This window comes from Panthera tigris, chromosome D3 (genome assembly GCF_018350195.1).
Source record: "Panthera tigris isolate Pti1 chromosome D3, P.tigris_Pti1_mat1.1, whole genome shotgun sequence".
NCBI lineage: Eukaryota > Metazoa > Chordata > Mammalia > Carnivora > Felidae > Panthera > Panthera tigris.
Window position 1 is genome coordinate 46,162,783 of NC_056671.1, and position 20,924 is coordinate 46,183,706.

At 42.9% G+C, this 20,924-nt stretch overlaps 1 protein-coding gene across 4 annotated transcripts in view; it reads left to right on the forward strand.

Annotated features, from left to right (window-relative positions):
- The window catches only part of LAMA3 (laminin subunit alpha 3), a 274,575-nt gene that overhangs the window by 80,688 nt on the left and 172,963 nt on the right, over positions 1–20,924 (forward strand). For all 4 annotated transcript variants that reach the window (XM_042961482.1, XM_042961481.1, XM_042961480.1 and 1 more), the window contains exons 7-11: positions 1,428–1,543; positions 4,825–4,943; positions 12,346–12,436; positions 14,818–14,949; positions 16,523–16,585. In XM_042961482.1, the coding sequence (XP_042817416.1) occupies positions 1,428–1,543; positions 4,825–4,943; positions 12,346–12,436; positions 14,818–14,949; positions 16,523–16,585 (521 nt within the window). The remainder of the gene's footprint in view (positions 1–1,427; positions 1,544–4,824; positions 4,944–12,345; positions 12,437–14,817; positions 14,950–16,522; positions 16,586–20,924) is intronic.

Consider the following 20,924-nt stretch of genomic DNA (forward strand, 5'->3'; position numbering starts at 1 on the left):
ACCATGCTGACCTTGGTATATGGAAATGCGGGTGAATCACCAATTTAATTCTGAGCTTCCTAGCAGCCAACTCAAAAGGGGAAACCTGCCTAATTTCTTATTTCACTACGATGATAACCTAAAAAGTGATCAGTTGTTTAGGAGAAGAATGTTGACACTAGAATCAGATGAGACATTTCTCTGGGAGGGGGGTGGGGTGATCGTCATGAAGAGAATTCTCTGGTCAACATTTTCAATAACATCCTTCTATCAGATGCAAGGATGAGTTTTCTATATCAGCCATCAGCCTAGGCTGAGAAAGAATCAGAAGAAGCAATTTTTTGTGGGTTCCAATATGATTCAGACTAGTACCCATTCTTTTTTTCTCCTTCTGCGAGAGTAGAAAAAAATGTTTATCTTCCAATGAGAGTATTTGGAATATACGTTCTTCAAGCAACCTTCCCTTAAATTCTTTCAGTTCAGCTTAAGCAAATACTTTATTGGCAGTGAGCTGAAATTGTCTACTAAAAGTCCATTTGTATTTCAGCACTGATGAAAGTGCGGTCAGTGAAATCTGTGTCCATTTGCTTTCACAGGCAGCCGGCCTGGGAGAGGGATGATAACCTTTTTTCGGAGTGTAACTGAATATATGCTATCCCCTCCCTTCCCTCAGAAGAGTTGAGAGAATGAATCCCCACAGGCCCAGTGAGGATTGTTCTGAATCCTCTTTTCAAGCACAGATGACTGAGAACACAGAGCCTGGAGTTCTACTCGAAAGCCATGGCAACGTTTTCATTTTAACTTGGAAACATTTTAAGGCTCATGTTTGATCCTTTGAATGTAGAGTTTTAGATTGTTACCCCTCTGCCTTGCTGAGTAATCTCAGTTTTTTGGCCCTGCAGGGAGGTGTTTGTTGGAGCTGGGGCACCTCTTGGAGCAGGGTTTTCTGAGATCTAATTAGAAACTGGCTCTTGGATTTGGTGAATCTCTGTGCACCACCCCAGGTTGAGAGCAAGAAACCTGAGCAGACCTTTCTCGCAGGGCTGCTCCGGATCTTTGGGAAGAAGTGATACTCAACACATTCCAGTACACTCAGCACTTGCTTGCTCCTGCATTCATTGCCTGCTACCTAAGGTGATACAGAAGAAAGAGCCTGGAACGTGGGAGTCAGACGAACTTAGGTTTGAAGTCTGGCTCTCCATTTACCATCACTTGACCTTTGCAAGTGTTTCGGTATCTCCATATCTCAGTGTCACCATCTATAAGATAGAGATGATAAGGAGGGTGAGAGGGGGATTTGAAGTGATACATGCAACGTGCGTTGTTCTCCTAATTATCCTGTGAATGGTACCTTGGGTAACCACGATGACGGTCGGGTGTTCACACAGGAGCAAATGATCCTAATCAGAACGTTTGAATAACTGAGATGTGCTTCACCGCATGCCCAGGTTTCGGTGTGAATGCCAGCACCACACCTGTGGGAAGACGTGTGATCGCTGTTGTGCCGGGTACAATCAGAGGCGCTGGCGGCCCGCCACGTGGGAGCAGAGCAATGAGTGCGAAGGTGAGCGCTGGGGGAGGGGCACCAGGAAGCAAGGCCCCGCCCACGCTTTTCCCCCATTTCTCCGTGAGGACTGGTGCTTAGTATCCTCCTGCACCCCATCCCCCCACTCCCTGAGCTTATGAAGAGGGTGGGGTCATGTCAGGCTTAGGGACTCAGGTCTGTGGTAATGACTCCCAGACTGGAGGTAAAAGTGCCCCATTCCGAATTCAGATAGGAACGTGAGAACAAAAATAAAGCAGTAATAATTGCTAATATGCATTAAGCATTCACTTAATGCCGGACTCTCCTTTTAGCAGTCTAAAATATGATGTAACCACTATTAAATTATAAACCCTTACCATTTCTTAGGATGCAATACTAGATAGGAATCCTAACTACTCTGAGACAGGGGTTAGGAGAAGGTGGTGAGATTGGTGTCTATACTGAGAGCAGGAAGCAGGGAGCGGTGGATACTGCAGTAGGATTGAGGCAGGTGCAGGGTGAAGGGGATCAGAGAAGGAAGGAAAAAAAGATGAAAATGGCTGCTTTTAATTATGTTGTAATATAAAGTCAAAAACAACAACAACCATAAAACACCTGTTTTAACAAGCCCAAAGACATCCAACTAAAAATTCTCTCTTAAACCCATCTTAGGAAGCCATGTATTTATATCAGTGGCTGAAAACATTTTTGTAAGTTTTATTTATTGGCTTTGGAGACTGTGGCCTATTTTTTTTTCCTGTATATTTTTAGCATTTAAAGATGGATTTGATGGTTTTAAATGATCAAAAGGTATTTGGATCCAGGTTTGTTGAAGTAGGGGGGAAAGAAAGCATCTGTACCTTATATTTTTTTGGCTAAATGTTTAACTGTTAGGAGAGAAGAGTGGTGTGATCTCTGCGGCTAGCAGACGCTCAAAAGGATTTTTATGGAGGAGTTCCAAGAGCGCTTGGAGAGGTTCTAACATTGTTGCAAAGTGTTGATGCTGCCCAAGCTGGACGCCAGGTGCATTTCTGTCCAGGGCCAGGGTGTTACTGGGTTGGCCCTTCTCATTTAGAGTCTTAGCTAACAGGTTCCCTCCCAGTGCCTTCCGCATTCCTCACCCCTGGATAATGGGATCAGAAAGAGGGAAGGATAATGATCAGGAATTGTTTCTCCCTGTGCTTTTGAGTACTGGTGTAGGATATTTTGACTGAATGAATGTTATCACGTGAACTCCAACATGAGCAGCCTGGTTGGTTTTCTAGTTGAGTGGAATCCTTCAGTGAATGAATGGCACGCTTAACTCCAGCACGTAGGAAAATTTAAAAATTTCCCGTCGTTAATTTTTAAGCTGTGTAAACTTGCCAAAATGATTACAAATGACAAAAAACCGCATTTAGAAATCAGACCTCTTAAGATCCATTCATTAGATGCTTTCTAAATTCCATTTGAATGAGTGTATTTTAAAACAAACATAATTCATGAGAAATAACTAATGTAGTAAATATGAATGCCCTGAATTTTTTTAAATCATGGCACCACTGAAGAAATGAAAATAAGAAGGTACTCAGCCTGCTACAAACAGGGTAACTTGAAATTCTACCTCAATTTTCTTCCATAATAGATTTATCTGGGAACTTGATTAAAATATACAAATTGCTAGAAAGACCTGGAAAATTTGATCTATGTGGGATGTAATGAATATATAGTCTCTCTAGAAGAGAATAAGAATTTTACTCATGTTAGATCTTTTTCATCTTGGCAAACCCTAAATTGGTTTTAAATTCTATTTTCTAATTTTAGAAGTATTATACATTACTTGTAGATAACTTGGACTATTATTTTAAAAAGTAGAATCGCCAATAATTTTGCTATCCAAAGAGAGCCACTCTTATTTTTTTTTTAATTTTCTAATGTTTATTCATTTTTGAGAGAGAGAGAGAGAGAGACAGAGACAGAGCGTGAGCAGGGGAGGGGCAGAGAGAGAGGGAGACACAGAATCCAAAGCAGGCTCCAGGCTCTGAGCTGTCAGCACAGAGCCCCACGCGGGGTTTGAACTCATGAACCGCGAGATCATGACCTGAGCTGAACTCTGACGTTTAACTGTGCCACCCAGGCGCCCCCCAAAGAGAACCACTCTAATACTTTGTTATATATTTTAGTGTTTTGTTCATACAGACTTTAGTCTTATTATTAAATTAGATTATTTACATAATGATTTCTACAATTTTATATCCTGCTCTTTTTCACTTGATGCTTGTAGATATTTCCCCATATTATTAAAAACTCCTTGACATCCTTTTGGATGGCACGTATATTGTTATTCTGTGGATTCAAGTGCATCCAACAACTGTTTGTTGAGCATTCACTATGTGCCAGGGACTATGCTCTGTTGCAAACAAAACCTGAGCTGTCTCTGCCTTCATAGAACTGATGGCCAAGCAAATATGCTGTTGTTTGCTTACCATTTCCTTACAATTAGACATTAAGATTATGTCCAGTTTATTGCTCTATAAACAGTGCCGAGATGACAAACTTAGAGTGTTGGCTGAGAGAGTAGTTTTTGGAGTCAAATACAGGTCAAGATTCTGCCACTTACTGGCGACAGCCTTTAACTTTTCTAAGCCTCAGCTTCCCCATTTGGGCTAGGGGGATAATAGTACCTACCTTTGAGAGTTGTTGTGTAGATTAAGTGAGATATCACACATAAAACACTTTTCACAGTGTACCGAGAGCTCAATTGTTCTTGTTAGTAGTAGTAATAGCGGTAGAAGTAACATTCTCATTGTGCCTGACGCTTAATTGGCATTTTGGTTTATCTCCATTTGTTGTAATTATACATTTTATTTTTTTTTTTTTTAAGAGAAGCCACTCCCACTCAATATCAGATGAAAGAAACTGTTCATTGCATATTGTTACAGATTAGTCTTTGTATAAAAATCCCTAGGGGCGCCTGGGTGGCGCAGTCGGTTGGGCGTCCGACTTCAGCCAGGTCACGATCTCGCGGTCCGTGAGTTCGAGCCCCGCGTCGGGCTCTGGGCTGATGGCTCGGAGCCTGGAGCCTGTTTCCGATTCTGTGTCTCCCTCTCTCTCTGCCCCTCCCCCGTTCATGCTCTGTCTCTCTCTGTCCCAAAAATAAATAAAAAACGTTGAAAAAAAAAATAATAATAAAAAAAAAAAAATCCCTAAAATTTCCCACCGAGAGTCTCGTGTTCCAGAATAGGCTTACTTGTGGCTTAATGAGTGGTAATCCTATCTAGGGGAATTTACTAAGTGTCTCACAGTAATGGTGGAATATTAACTGAGAATGGCTTTTTCAGCATGCAACTGCCATGGTCATGCCATCGACTGTTACTATGATCCTGATGTCGAGAGGCAGCGGGGAAGCTTGAATATCCAAGGCATCTATGCAGGTGGAGGGGTCTGCATTAATTGTCAGGTGAGTCACCATTTAGGTCAACGTGGATATGTCACCGTAGGAAAGGAGCATTCATTAGTCTTTTCTATAGACATGACTTTTGTCTACAAAAGTCCTTGTTAGCTGGATGTCATTCAAGGATTGTAGGGAAAATGGACTGAGACATGTTTGCCCAGATTCTCCTGATTAGGTTTTCCATTTAGATCTTTGCCTGAATAGAGAGGAGAATCCCCGACTGTCATCATGGATGCTCTCCATCTTGTGGTAGAAAGAGTCTGAGATGGGAGGGCAAAGAGGTGTCAACTTCGGCGCTGATCCTAAGTCTTGTTTTCAGACAGTTTCTGAATCTAGACTCAGTGAGGAAGTACATTGTGATCAGTTAATGGAGTCTGCCGTTGACACTTAATAAGAAACACTGATTTTTCATCCCTTCTGCAGGACAGTTGGGTTCACTAGATATTAGCCAAGAGGAATGTGTGGTACAGGAAGGTACAATGTTCGTGAATTTGGTCCATATTGTCACTCTGTTCTGTGTGCTTTTAGAGTGATGCTTTGTTAACGTTACTGTTAAAGGGGTGCTGTTTTCATGAGATGCCCATTTTTATGGATCCGGGGCCCCAAGTCCTTAGAAAGACCCACCATCATCTTTCTCCCACTCCACACATGTTATACCATTTGTTATTGCTGTTAATTAATATAAGTAAAATAGAAGTCATAAGTTTCTTACAAATCACAGGTTTCATACATCCCAGGATCTTTTTAAGACTATGTTCTATAAGACCCTCAGGTGATAGTTTTGCTCATTAAAGTCGCAGAAGCATTGCACTGGGATGTGTAGGTAGAATCCTTTCTCCAGATGAAGGATTAATGTGTCTTTAAAATGTGTCCTTCAATGTCCTTTAAAATACTTTGTTCTTCTTTCGTCTTTTAGAGATATTCTGTTTTATATTTTGCTGTTCCAGAAAACATCAGTGTGGTCCTTTTTTTCATAGTGGTTCTGTGAAAGCATTTTTCTTTTGCATATGAAATTATTGAAGTTTGTTTACGTTCATTGCAATTTTTTCCAACTTAAACCTGAAATGCCTTGTTTAAGTTACATACTTAGCATAATTGACTTAAATTTTTTATTGTGATAAAACATATATAACATAAAATCTACCATTTTAAGACCTCAATCTCCCTAAATTGATCTACAGCTTGAATGCAGGTTTTTTTTTTTTTGGTAGAAATTGACAAGCAGATTCTAGGTTTTCTTTAAATGTTTATTTATTTATTTTTGAGAGAGAGCAAGCAAGAGAGAGTGGGGGAGGGGCAGAGGGAGATTGAGAGAAAGAGAGAGAATCCCAAACAAACCGTGAGATCATGAGCTGAGCTGAAATCAAAAGTCTGATGCTTAACTGACTGAGCCATCCAGGCACCCCAGACAAACAGATTCTAAAGTTTATATGGTTACATAAATGACCTAGAATATATAAAGCCGTTGTGAAGAAGGTGAATAATGTTAGAGGAGTTGCATTATCTTACTTAATGACTAAAGGTAAAGTTACAATAATCACAACAGTGTGATATCAACATAAGAATAGGTTAGTAGATCAGTGTAACAGAATAGGGGGTATAGAAACAGAACCACTCTAATATGGACATTTGGTTTTTGATGAAAATACCAAAGCAATCCAGTGTGGGGATGGGGGGTGGGGGAGAAATTCCTTTCTACAAATGGTTCTGGAATAACTGAATATTTATATGGGAAAAAATAAACCTTGATCACTACCTCAAATCATACATAAAAGCTAAATCAATACAGATCTGACTAAAGTAAAGTGGAAACTGCAGTGGTTTAGAGAAAAATATAGAGGACTATCTTTGTGATTCAGAACACGAGCAGAGTTTTTTTAGGTCATAGAAAGCAATGACCGTGAAAAATTGACAAATTAGACTTCATCAAAAATTTAAAACTTCGCTCACAAAACACACTATTTAGAAAACAAATAGGCTAGCCACAGATGGAAAATATTCACAAAACCTAAAAATGACAAATGGTTGGTATTCAGGATCTATAAAGAACACCCACAGCTCAATAATAAAAAGACAACTCAATAAAATATTTTTGGATTTGGATAGCCACTTCACAAAAGTAGACACGCAAATGGCCGATATGTGTACAATAAAGGGCTTAATATCATTTGTCATCTGAGAAATGCAAATTAAAATGACAATGACTGACCATCAGTTTTGGTGAGGGTGTGGAGTAGTCATACCTCTCACTCATCGTTGACGTGAGTAAAAAATGGTACAACCACTATGGGAAAATGCCTGGCAGTTTTTAAAAATAAAACTAAACACACACCTGCGCCATGACTCACAAATTCCACTCGTAGGCATTTGTCCATGAGAAATGGAAACATGTTTACAAGCAGTTTTTGTATGGCAGGTGTGTGCACAATAGCCTCACCCTGGAAATAGCCTAGGTGTCTACTAACAGTAAGATGGATGAACAGACTGCCACATTTATACACTGGAATACCAGTGACCAATAGTGAGCAACAAACTATTGATTCATGCAACAAAATGCAAGAACTTTAACACTTAACACAAGTGAAAGAAGACTTACAAAAAAGAATACGAAAAGTTCCAGGGTGATTTAAATGAAATTCTGCAACAGGGAAAACTAATCAGGAGTGGGAAAAATCAGAGCCATGGTTGACTCTGGGGAGGTGGTGATGGGACAGTTGAGTGGAAAGGGGTGTGGGGAACTTTTTGAGGTGATGGTGGTGTCCTATATCTAGATAGGGACTTGGGTTTCACAGATGTATTCATTCATCATAACTCAGTGAATGTACAGTTAAGAGTTTTGCACTTGTATATAAATTTTACACCAAAAGAAAAAAAAACTAAATAAACGTTGAACTGCAGTTAATTATATGCGTGTTAAAGATGTAGGGGACAGTAACTGATATCTGCACTTTATTCTGAAATGCATAAAAAATCGGATTAGTGGATAGAGAAGTGAGTATATGGATAATTATGTGATACAACAAGTGGAGTAAAATGTTAATGATAAACTCTACATAGAGCATGTACAGATATTCACTGTAAAATTTGAAATTTTTATAATGTTAGGGGGAAAGAGCAATGAAAGAAGCAAGGAACACAACATTTGGGGCGTTGACTCCTTGATTTCTTTCCTTTGATGAAATACTGATGTTCTTATTAAGATTGAAGATTACCCATGTTGTTTGAGAGGATGCTTGAAGATACTTTATCTCCACTAGCTAAATCAGTCTTTAGCTTCTTTGTGGAGACATGACTTGTAAGTCTCCAGCTTGCACCCTAGCTGTTGTCCTTGATGGGTTGGTTGCACTGTTTCCAAACTGCTTGTCTCCTCCACGTACATGCACCACACAAAGCTAACATGGGATCAAGAAATAGAGCACATATGGCTACATTTCGTCCTGCAACAAGTTCCACAATATGATAGAAAAGATCGCAAACAAGCAACATATCCTCTCCTTCCGGAATCCACAATAGCATGAAAAATAAGAAAAAGTGTCATTAACAGACCAGGGATTTCAGAAAGTGATTCCAGAAAGATAGAAAGTGGAAACATATCCATGCAGGAGAACATAGCTATGATGGATGGAATGATTTGGAGGTACTCCAAGAAACAACAAATAAAAGAATTAACTGTGGGGCTGCGTCCAAACCTATAAAACCTTATTTGGAGTTTATAAAAGAAGACTATATGGAGAGACATGATGTGTTTCCAGACTCAGTATATAAATATACCATTTATTCAAAACCAACCTGTAAATTCAGTGCAATAGCCATCGGAATTTCTAGAAGATTTTTGGGGTGCCTGAATGATTCATTCGGTTAAGTGTCTGACTCTTGGTTTCTGCTCAAGTCATGATCTCATGGTTCATGAGTTCGAGACCCACATCGGGCTCTGCGCTAACAGTACCGAGCCTTCTTGGGATTCTCTCTCTGCCCGTCCCCTTCTCATTCTCTGTCTCTCTCTCTCTCTTCCTCTCTCTCAAAATACATAAAGTAAAAAAAAAAAAAAAAAGAATTCCTAGGAGATTTTTTAATGAAGATTGACAGACTGATTCTAAAGTTCTTATCAATAAAAGACTATAGGAGGATAGACACTTAGTTTAGAAGAGATGAATAATTATGGGGGAAATTTGTCTTAGAAGATAGCAAAACATTCTCTGATAGAGAATCTAGAAGCACAGTCATGTAGATGTTTAGATTTGGTTTATAGTAATATTGGCATTTTTAATTGAAAGGAAACAGGGTGTTACAGAAATGATGTTGGGACAATTTGCTCTTCATTTGGCGAAAAAATGTAACCTGGCCTATGTCACGTACTGAGGGACATAGGGAGTCTTGACAAGGAAGGGGAGTGGGGGGTTGCTGCCATAGCAGGGTCAGTTGGCTTGGTGAGCTGCAAGGCGATGCTTCAAGATAAAGTTGGAATTTCCTGGTAGAATACACATACCCTACAGCAAGGTGTGCCTGTCAGAAACCAAGCTGTCTTAGCTCAGGCTGCTATAATAAATGTACCACAGAACAGGTACATACTCTTTAAACAGTAAAGAATTATTTCTGGAGACTGGGAAGTCCAAGATCAAGGTGCTGGAAGATCCAATATCTGGTGAGAGCCTACTTTCCGGTTTGCAAATGGCTGCCTTCTCATTGTGTCCTCACGTAGTGGAGAGAGATCATCTCTCTCATAAGGGCACTATTCCCATCATCAGGACTCCACCCTCACGATCTAATTACCTCTCAAAGGCTTCATCTTCAAATACCATCATACTGGAGATGAGGCTTCAGCATATGCATTTTGGAAGGGGACACCAACATTCAGTCCATGGCACTAGCTAACCTGGCTATCTCCCATTCTGTGTAGTTCCGGTAATAACACAATGAGAACTATCTGCCATAAGCTCTGAGCTGGGCCTGGGGACGTTCAGATGGCCAATCAGCCAGCATGTAGGACAGCCAGATTATTATCCTGCAGGGCAAGCATTTGCAGAGATGGCCATATTCTCATATGTTATTGATTTTATTTTTACTTCTGGGGTTTACTATTTTAAGTATTGGTTTGGGGTGTGTGAAGTTTAAATTAGGGTGGCCAGTTCCCTAGGATGTGGCATTGGGGTAAAGACCTGGAAGAAGCCGGAGAATGAGGCAGGCATCTGTTTGGGGGAGGGTATTCCGGGCAGAGGGGATGGCAGGGCAGCGGCCCTGAGAGGGAGCGAGACACCCATGTGGCTGGAGGGGAGCAAGCCGGAACAGACAGGTCAGAGAAGTAACAGAGGCCAGATCATGTTGGCCGTTGGCAGGAAAATCCCTTCAGAGACTTCCCAGAAGTGTGGCCAGTGAGTAGACTAAAGTGTCTCCATGTGCTTGAGGTTCACCGAAATGGAAGCCAGCAACAGTGTTGTAGATGTGGTTGAGGAATTGAGAGGAGAGATGGGGTTTACTTGAAGATTGAAGTGTCTTAGAAGAGTTATGTTTAGAGGATTTAGATTATTGTCAGTTATCAGAGCCTGGGGGTTTCTAGGTGAGTGTTCCGTAGGAAGCCAAAGGAAGGGGTCAGTGGGGTCGAGGTAGGCTTATCTCCTGCATAGATCTCATTGGCACCCACCTCACTCTTCAGCTTGAGGTTTTCTCATCTTGTGTTACGTGTCAGGCAAATGCAAATTCAGGCACCCATTCTTCCCAGTGAGGCAGCTTCCCCAGCACCTCCTATATAGAAATTACAGAACCACCACTGGCCTTGGTCCAACCGTGGCCATAGCGTTCGTGGGTAAAGTGGTGTGTCATTGCTCTCGGGAAGGTGAGGGTCCTAGAGGACACCCGAGATTTGGTGGTAAACTACAGGCATCTTTCCATCTGTGGGCGATTTGTGGCTCTCTTTTGGTCATTTGTTGCTGTTCTTTGTGTCCTAAAAATAATGGCACCCGTGGCAGGTGTCTTAAAAATATGGCACCCGTGGGATGCCTGGGTGGTTCAGTCAGTTGAGCGTCCAACTTCGGCTCAGGTCACGATCTCGCAGTTTGTGAGTTTGAGCTCTGCATCGGGCTCTGTGCTTATATGTCAGAGCCTGGAGCCTGCGGCTGATGCTGTGTCTCCCTCTCTCTCTGCCCCTCCACCGCTTATGCTCTGTCTCTCTCAAAAATAAATAAACATTAAAAAATAAATTTAAAAAATATGGCACCCGTGGCAGGTGCTTTATTAACCGAAATTTGTGGTAGAAGGGAGAGGTGGGGCTGCCCACTTCAGAGAAATTTTCCTTCTTCAATGGGAAAAAATTGGGGAACCAGATTAACCTCACATCCTGGCTATTATAAGTCACAGTGCAAGCAGCAGAGTTGAGAAGGTTAATCGGCATTTGATTAAAGGGAAGTGGACTGCAGCTGTTTCGTATTTACCTAAATGTTTATGCATGTAAATGTTAAGTCAGAGAAGTGGCCAGTGCGGTTTTAGACCTCAGTGTTAAAGTGAATTCAGATTTTAGCCCACAGGACAAGGAGTGGTAGTAAATAAAAATCTGTAATTAATAAAACCATCTAAAATGGGAAAGAGGATTCAGAAAAGGGTCTTTGTTCTCCGCTCTGATTTTACGCAGACTTCTTTTGGGTCAAAGCGTGTTATATTGTTTTTTTTTCCTTTTAACTTCCTATTACGTCCCTTTTCATTAATGAAATAACACTGTCCTTCTGATTGTTTCCAAATTAGAGATCAAGACATTGAGTTGGTCTGCGCTGTATAGTTCTTGGAAACTGGTGATACATGTTGGGCAACTTGATTTGTGACAATAACAAGGATTAACCATAACATGTAAAAATCCGCCTACTATTGTATTTTAAAATGGGCTCTGTGTAGGAGACTTGCACCTACATTTTCCATTCACATAACAGAAATGTCTGGAACAGGATGTCATGACTAAAGCACAGATAAAATTTGGATGTTGAGAGAAGAGAATTTGTATGCGTTGTTTCTTCTGAACTTGGGAAAGATAAAGATACGCACCTGACCCTTTAGTCCTTGGGATAAACCTAAGGGTGGTTAGTTCTTCTGATTGAGCGAGGAAGAAGAATGCTCTTGAGTTTTTCTCACTGAAATGTCAGGTGTTTCACTGAGCAAATTCTGTGCCAGAGGGGAAAACCTGGGCTATCTAGTTCATGGAACTTACCTGTATTTCTTCTTCCAATGGGGAAAAAAAAAAAAATCCAGACCCACCTGTCAGCCAGTGCCCTGTGGCAGATCTTAGAGACTCAAGGTCAAGATGAACACTTATTTTTTTGACTCTGAAATTGCAACTGTACGTGACCATGATTTCATTGGATGAACAGCACAATAGTAAGGACTTTTCTGGTACTCTTCCTTCTAAGTTTCTTCTGTTTCTTTCTAGCATAATACAGCTGGTGTGAACTGTGAAATCTGTGCTAAGGGTTATTACCGCCCTTACGGCGTTCCAGTGGATGCCCCACATGGCTGCATCCGTAAGTTTCATTTCGACTCGGTGTGTCTTAGAGTGTCGGTACTGTACCACTTTGGCGTGGTCACCGGGCTAAACTCTGATGGGCTAGTAGCTCCCTTCCCTCCCTCTTTTTTCACATTGTTGATTCTACTCCTTCTAGCTGTGTGACCTCAGCTGGCTACATAATCTCCCTGAGCCTCAGATTTCTTATATATAAATGGGACTGATAATACAGGCATACCTTGGAGATATTGCGGGTTCGAGTCTAAACCACCACGAGAAAGTGATTATTGCAGTAAAGCGACTATTGCAATACAGTGGGTTGAATGAATGTTTTGGTCTCCAGTTGTCTATCAAAGTTATGTTTACACGATACCATAGCCATAGCCTATTTGGTGTGCAATAGCATCATGTCTAAAAAAAAGTACATACCTTAATGAAAAAATACTTTGTTGCTAAAAAGTGTTAACCATCACCTGAGCTTTCAGCTAGTTGTAATCACTGACCACAGTAATAATGAAAAAGTTTGAAATGTTGGGAGAATTCTCAAAATGTAACAGGGACACAAAGCAAGCAAATGCTGTTGGAAAAAGTGTGCTGATCGACTTGCTCAATGCAGGGTGGCCACAAACTGTCAATTTCTAAAAAAAAAAAAAAACATAGTATCTGCGAAGCACAATAAAGAAAAGCACAATAAAACGAGGTATGCCTGCTATTCCCTAAGATAGAATGAAATGCCATCAGAAGCACCTAGGAAGACACAAAGTGTTGGGCTCCTCACGTTACTAGCCCTGTAACCAATGTTCCTCCATTTTCCTCATGTTTCTGCGAGCTCCAATAGTTTCAAATTTTTGTCTGAATTAGCATCAAGACAACAATGTCATAATTTCATGGATCTAATAATAGTCATCGTATCTAAAATAGCTATGATTTATTGAGCACTCATTATATGCACGGGGTTGTGAAATACTTCCACAAATGTCTGATGCAACCAACTCACATTGTATTATTATTTTCATTTTTAGATCTGGAGAAACTGAACTGAGTAGTTAAATATTTGAGCCCAGGTGGCAAAACCCGCTAACTGGTAGCTCCAGGATACAGGTCCTATCTGTCTGGTGCCTCTGTGCCTTTTCACATCCGTGATACAGATAGATGCCCTGGGTTTTCCCTGGGGAACTGTCAGACACAGGTCAGACTGGACTTTGCCCTCCATGTGTAATCTGTTTTATGTTTGGTGGCTGTCACAGTTGGAAAGCAGTTCCAGGCCTGAAGTTGGCCGCTGTGCCCACTGTACCCCCAGATTCATTCTTCGTATCACTAATATTTGAGGGCATCCAGGTCCAAAGAATGTGTGGACTCCGATTTGCCCCTCTGTTGGGCATTCATCCTTGTTAAAAGAGTGCTCCTGTCTTCCCTCCCTCTCCCACATTGTCCCACGAGGTCTGTCCATCCCTTTTCTTGTGCCCACGAAGAATAGGCTTTAGCAAAGGAGACCAGGACACCGTGAATGCAGACGTACGTGCTCTGGAATCTCAGAGCAATCTCCATCACTGTTCCAGCCTCTTTCTTCATCACTGAAGTGGTCTCGCAGAGATATTATAGGCTATAGCGTAAAGAATCCACAGGACACGTACATCTTAAGCAAGTTAAGCAGAGGACACCAGGAGAAGCCAGGCTGGGGGATGCTTGATGCCCATGGCCTCCCTAGTTTCCCAGTTCCTCACAGGATATGTACTTAGCTGGGTTATGACAGTATTTTTGCTGTCTAAGGTGAGGACTTTCCAGGTCAAGGAAAGGTCCCAAGTGAGGAGCTACCAAGCCTCTTACAGCCCAAGTATGTCTGTCTGGAATGCAAACCTAGTAGTCGTGTTGGTTGCAAAACTGCCTTTAGTAAGTCCTATCACTGGAATCTAACATTCGGGTTATGGGTAGGGTCTTGTGCTGTCCACATATGAGATGTCGATGTCCAGGCATCCCACACTTGTGACTGCATCACACCTGCGTAATGATGACCACCCTGGACATTCACAGTTGGCTCATGGCCAGGAGGGGCTGTGTCCAACAGACCTACCAGGGGCTACAGCACACGTCCACCCAGCCCCCTCTGATTGTAATCTCTGCAGACCTTTCTTCTTCTGCAGTGAGCTGGGCAGTGCTCAGTGTAACAAACTATATTCTGGAGAACTCAGAAGCCTATCTGAGTTCTCTGGGGGCCCCTGGGGTTTGATCATTGCAAACTATTGACGGGGTATGAAGTAGAAAACAGGCTGTGCCCTTTCAAGAATAACTGTGACCGATAGTAGAGCATTAAACATCGCCTGAGAAGTCCTGGGGACATAGCTTCCATATTAAGTGCAGTGAAGGGAAGGACTGATCTCTGAACCCTGATGTTTCTCGTAGCTTGCAGCTGTAACCCCGAACACGCAGATGACTGTGAGCCGGGCTCAGGCCGCTGCAAGTGCAAACCGAATTTCCGCGGAGACAACTGTGAGGAATGTGCAGTTGGGTACTATAATTTCCCGTTTTGCTTGAGTAAGTAGCGGCTGCAGAAGGAGAGGCCTCCTTTCTTGGGACATAGCTGGGCCTTGTGCATTAATTCCCGAGAGCACGGCAGGCGGTGGGGGGCTCACCACAGAAATGGGGCCAGGTATGCTGTGTTTACATGGAAGTGTTGCCAAAAGTTCAGAACATAAAGTTTATATGAGTACATTTTATAGTCAGTTGTTTATGTCTGGTGATTACGTTAGGTTGTACCATAGTATTATCCCAGTAGGTCAGAGAAGTCAAATATTGGCAATTTCAATTTAACAGTGATCCATGTGTGTGATTTTTGTTCAAAAAAAACCTGGAAGAAATGTCAACGGTACCAGATGTCCATTTGCATACACATTGTTTTGGGTGGCAGGGGGATATGTTTCCCCTTTCCCCCACTGTGTGATAGGCCAAGTTATCACGGGCTCCACCCCTCCCCACTGCAGTGATCTGAGTATCTCAGCATCTCAGAGAGAAAAAGTATGTATCTTGTAGAAACACTATAGAACATGAAGCAGGAGAGTCTGAAACCAACTCTGCAAATTGTTACAAGAGCCATGGTTCTGTTTGTTCAGCAAAAGTGTAAACACTGCACTGTCCTGTTAGGACAAAGAAACACTGTCTCAACCCCCGCCTACCCCCGCCCCCCCCCCCCATTACTGCATTGGTTCTTGCTTTCCCAGCTCTGTGTGGCAGGAAAAGCGGACCGAGTTGTGGGGACATGGGGGCAGGGCACATGTGAATGGGGTGACTATATGTCCTGGCTCACACCTGCTGTCCCAGGGGAATTCTGAACCTAGCACCCCCTCCTACCATTGAGTATCCTGATTTGGAGGATGAGAGCTCTTTGAGAGAGAAAGAGCACAAACAGAGGAGGGGCAGAGAGAGAGAGAGGAGGACACAGGATCTGAAGCAGGCTCCAGGCTCTGAGCTGTCAGCACAGAGCCTGATGTGGGGCTCGAACCCACGAGATATGAAATCATGACCTGAGCTGAGGTCGACTGCTTAACTGACTGAGTCACCCAGGCTGCCTGAAAGCAATTTTTTTTTTTTTAAGGAACCAATTTTTAAGCCCAAACATAGTAGCACTGAATTGAGGTTTAGTCAATTTAGAATCTGTAATTATTAGATACAGGATGAGCAGAAATTGTAGTTGCCTTTTTAGTGACCAAAAAACAAAACAAAACAAAACCTTGAAACAATTTTGTGGCATCAGTCAAATTTTAGGGGGAAAAACTTGAAAAAAAAACAAAATCTATTTTCAATTTTACATTAAAAAACCAATAAATGTTAGAGAAACCAAGCTCATCCTTGCTCAGACTGAGACATAGCTATTGCTAGCACAAAATATCCATTTCAGTTCATTTAATATACAAATCAGAACGTCTGACCAGTCTGGTTTCAGTTGTTATTATTTTCAATGTGGCAAGCGGTATTGCCTTTCTCTAAATTAGGCTCTACATGCTACTTTGCAGTAAGTTTGAAGGGCTTCCTTCTAGTTTGTGCAACTTAATGTTTTACTTTACTATCTCCTTAATCTTTCTCTGTCTTTTTTTAAAAACAATTTTTCTAGGAATTCCCATATTCCCTATTTCTACCCCAAGTCCAGAAGATTCAGTAGCTGGAGATATGAAAGGCAAGTACCTTCTCTTTTGCTTTAACGTCAATGGAAATGTTATGCTCCATATTATTTTTCTGCTTCCTGTGCCCACTAACTACTGTGCCCAAGGTTTAATGGTCCTTACTGGAGCATGGTGGGTGCCTTGTGGGGCTGTCCTATTTCAGTTCCTCGCCACCCATCATTCTCTGTTTTAGTCTGTCTTTTGCGTGATGCTACCTGATTAAGGAAACTAAACAGAGCTTGAAATGTAGATCACTTGCTTGCCCAAAACTTCCGGTGGCGGTCCGTTGCTACTGTCTTAGTTGGGTTCTACGTGCAGAGACCCCGAGAAAAGATTGAAGCACAAGCAAATGACTTGGGATATGATCCCAGGAGACATCAGTAAGAGGGTGAGTCAGGGAGTGAAGGGAGCCGTTAGCAAGCAAGGTCCACCTGTACCACCTGGAGCTCCATTCCCCTAGGCGACTCTAGGCGACAGCACAGAACTTGCTCAGCATTATCCCAGCTGAAGGGATACCTTCAGTGACTTGCCATCAATGGAAGGTTGCTTTGGGGGCATCGACTCTGGTACTTCCGGCTTGGTATGCTGGAAGGCCAAGGGGCTCCTTCAGCCAGAGGGGGTACCCCTGGGCAGAGAGTGGCAGAGGTGTGCAGGAAGCAGCCTTTGGGGTGGAGAGGTGAGTGCCGAGAGGGTGTGGGTGCTACACCTACCTAATCACTCATTCCGCAAGTATTTTATGATCACCTATTATGTGTTCAGCACATTCTGTGTGCTGGAAACTTATCAGTGAAGAGAATAGAGAAAGATTCCCAGCTCTCCTATAGCTTATATTCCAGTGGAGGGACTCCTACAATAACAAAAATAATATATAAGCCACTAAATAAATAAAATCTCTCTGTGTTAGATTATCATATGCAAGGTTGTGTGCTGCACAAAGGTGCTATTTTTAAGGCGGGGGGGGGGGGCTTTCACATGGTAGGCATAAACTAACCCATATGAGGAATATTCTAGGTCTTGAGGTTTGATTCTGGAGCTGTGGGCAGTTTCCTGTGTAAACCCATAATGGCACACGTGGGGGCATACACACTCAGAAAGGCACACCACATGTTCACGGCCCGTGACTGTGCCCCTCTGGATCATGTTCCCATCATCTACTGAGTTTGCTTCTCACCCCCCAGGGTGCCAGTAGCAGCCTGATGGTCACATGCTCATGTCATTGGGGTGGAGGTAATGCCAGGTGGAGGTGAGCACATGTGCCTCTCCTCCCGCTGGGTCCAGGGTGCGGGTGGGCAGAGAAGGGGCACTTGTGACCAGTCAAGAAGATGGTCTCTGGAAAGCTCTCTCTGGCAGATTTCCATTTCTGCAACACTATAGCGGCTCAAGGGATGTGCTGGAGGTAGCCTTGCCCATGAGTGCTGTGCAGAACGTAAGTCTGGGAGAGAAGTGAGGGAATGTGAGGTTTGCAGATTTAAATAGGGTTGTCAAGGAGGGACCTTATTGAAGAGATAAGCAAGGACCTTAGGGGGTGAGTGGTGAGCTCTGCAGGTACCTGGGGACAAGCACCCAGACCCAGGAAAGAGCCAATGCAAAGTCCTTGGGGCAGGAACATGGGGGGAGGGGGTGTTCATGGAACCAAAAGGAGAGCAGGGTGTGAAAGCGGAGTGAACACAGCAAGAGAGGTAAGGAAGGAAAGTGTTGGGGGCCAGATGGCAGGCCCTTGTCACCCACTGCAAAGACTTAACCTTCTATTCTCAGAGAGGAGCCATGCACAGTTTGCATAGACAAATGGCATTGTATAAGGAACTCCATGGCGACTGGTGTTGAAAACCAGTTGTAGGAGGAGAAAAGAGGAAGCAGGGAGACGTCCTGGAAGGCTACTGTGATCATCTGTGAGGGAGAGACGATGGTGGCTCAGAACAAGGATGTGTCAGTGGTGGTGACAGGAAGTGGACAGAATGTGGCTATAATCTGAAGATAGAGACACCAGGACTCCCCAGGGGATTGCTGGCTTAGAGGTGGGATATGAGAGAAAGCGAGGCCGCTGGGGTGATTCCAAGGCTTCTGGATGGGGCAAACAGGAGGAAGAGGTGCCATTTGTTGAAGGCGGGAAAGGCTGCAGAAGACAAGGTGAAGTGCAAGGCTGGAGGGGGGGGGGATGGGGAGGTAGATGCAGTGGTGGGAACTTAGGGATGCTATGTTCTGGCCGTTCCTTCTTTTTCCTCTATGGAGTAAGAATCAAGGTCAGGGGCAGACGGTGAGGTTGGGGAGGAAGCTTTGGGGTTGAAGAGACGGAAGGTGTGTTAAGAGTCATCTCAGAATGTGGGGGAGAGAGTGGGTGTGGGGAATGTCCTAGGACTTGGGGGCAGCACAGCGGGCTGACCTGAGGTTAGGTAATGTGATCCTGTTTACCTTCCTGTTTTCCTTCCTCCTTCTGCCCTACACGTACCCAGCTCTTCTGAGCAAACCACTGGGCTCTGCATTGTTATGAGGGGTATTGTCTAAAGCCTTCACCAGACACTTGGTCGCTTGAGGACAGCAACTATGGTTCTAACTCCCACAGTATCTACCCTGCCCACAGCGGGCAGTATCCTGTCCACAGTGGCTGTCTGCAAACGTTTCCTTAATGTCTGTTCATTGACTAGAATGGAACTCTGCTTTTGAGCCTTGATTACACCACACATCTTGGGTTTTCTTCCACAAAAATGTTTTAGATCTCCCATTTACCATCTGTTTCCAGTAATTCCTTTGTTAGTCAATTTCTTTTTCTCCCCCACTAGACTGCTGGTAACTTCAGGAAAAGAAATTTAATTGAATTTGAAGGACTGTTCAGACATCTGTTAGAAAATATGAGGGAAGCCTTAGAATACAGCCTCAAGGAAAAGAAGGTTCAGTGAATGCAGTGAGATCTATCTGGGAATTTGAATACACAGATATTACTTCAATTTGGTCTTTGATTATTGCATTTTATTTTATTTTTTTAATGTTTACTTATTTATTTTTGAGAGAGAGAGAGAGAGAAAGAGAGGGGGATGCTGGGGAGGGGCAGGGAAAGAGGGAGACACAGAATCTGAAGCAGGCTCCAGGCTCTGAGTTGTCAGCACAGAGCCCAGTGCAGGGCTTGAACTCATAGACTGCGAGATCATGACCTCAGCTAAAGTTGGATGCTTAACTAACTGCACCACCTAGGTGCCCCTTTGATTATTGCATTTTAAAAACACCCAGTTGAGGGCTCATTCAGTTAAACGTCTGACTCTTAGTTTCGGCTCAGGTCATGATCTCTTCATTCATGAGATGGAGCCCCATGTCGGGCTCTTTGCTGACAGTGCAGAGCCTGCTTGGAATTCTCTCTCAAACGGAGGGAAGGAAGGAAGGGAGGGAGGGAGGAAGGAAGAAAGAAGGGAAGAAACATTGAATAAGAATAAAAATAAAAACACCCACTTTGGGGCCTGACTCAGCAGTGAACATTAGAAGCTCAAACATGTCAGCTGCCAGAAGATGCAGAATACTGGATAATATCGAGCACCCGAGCACCCCGGAGAGTTTGAATTCATGAAGGTCCATTGACATTTTCATGTTTTCTAGTACAGTGGTTCTGAAACAGGGCTGTGTTTTAGAATCCCTTGCTTTTACAAAGTGGAAATTCCTCTGTAGCACTCCAGATCTTAATCTGCCTTTTCCAGGATGAAGTCCAGGCTTATCTTTTGAAGAGGTTTTCCAGATGATTCTGATGTATGTCTCTTGTTAAGAACCACTACTTTACTAAAAATCCCGCTTAATGGTTGGCAAACTTGCCTGCAAAGGGTCAGATGGTAAATGTTTTTAGATTTGTAGGTGCAGCTGCAAAAAGTCAACTTTGTTGTTGTACCGGGGAAGCGACCATAGTCAACATGTAAATGTGAGATCTTGGCTGTGTCCCAGTAAAACTTTTATTTACTAAAACAGGGATGGGTTTGGTTCTTGGGCCATAGATTACAGGTCGTGGCATTATATCAGAATTCTGGGTTTAGGATTCCACTGCCAGGTAATTGTATTTTCCCGGGACATTTCCAAAGTGCAGCAAAGATTGAGAACCACTTTTCTAGGAAATCCATACGCTCAGTTCCAGACACAATGACTTGAAGCCAAAGGACAGAACAGTTTTGCAGATCACAATGTTTGCAGGGTTTTTTTTTTCCATTATATTTCATGACCTTGGATATTATCAGGGTTTTCTGGGGCCAAGTGATCATTTATATCCACTCAAGATTTATTTCTAGGAAATCAGTGTATCTTTGACACATCTTCAAGGGCTCCATTTGAAAACGACAGCATGTGCGAAACATACACTCTAGAGGGATACTAGCCTGCAGGCAC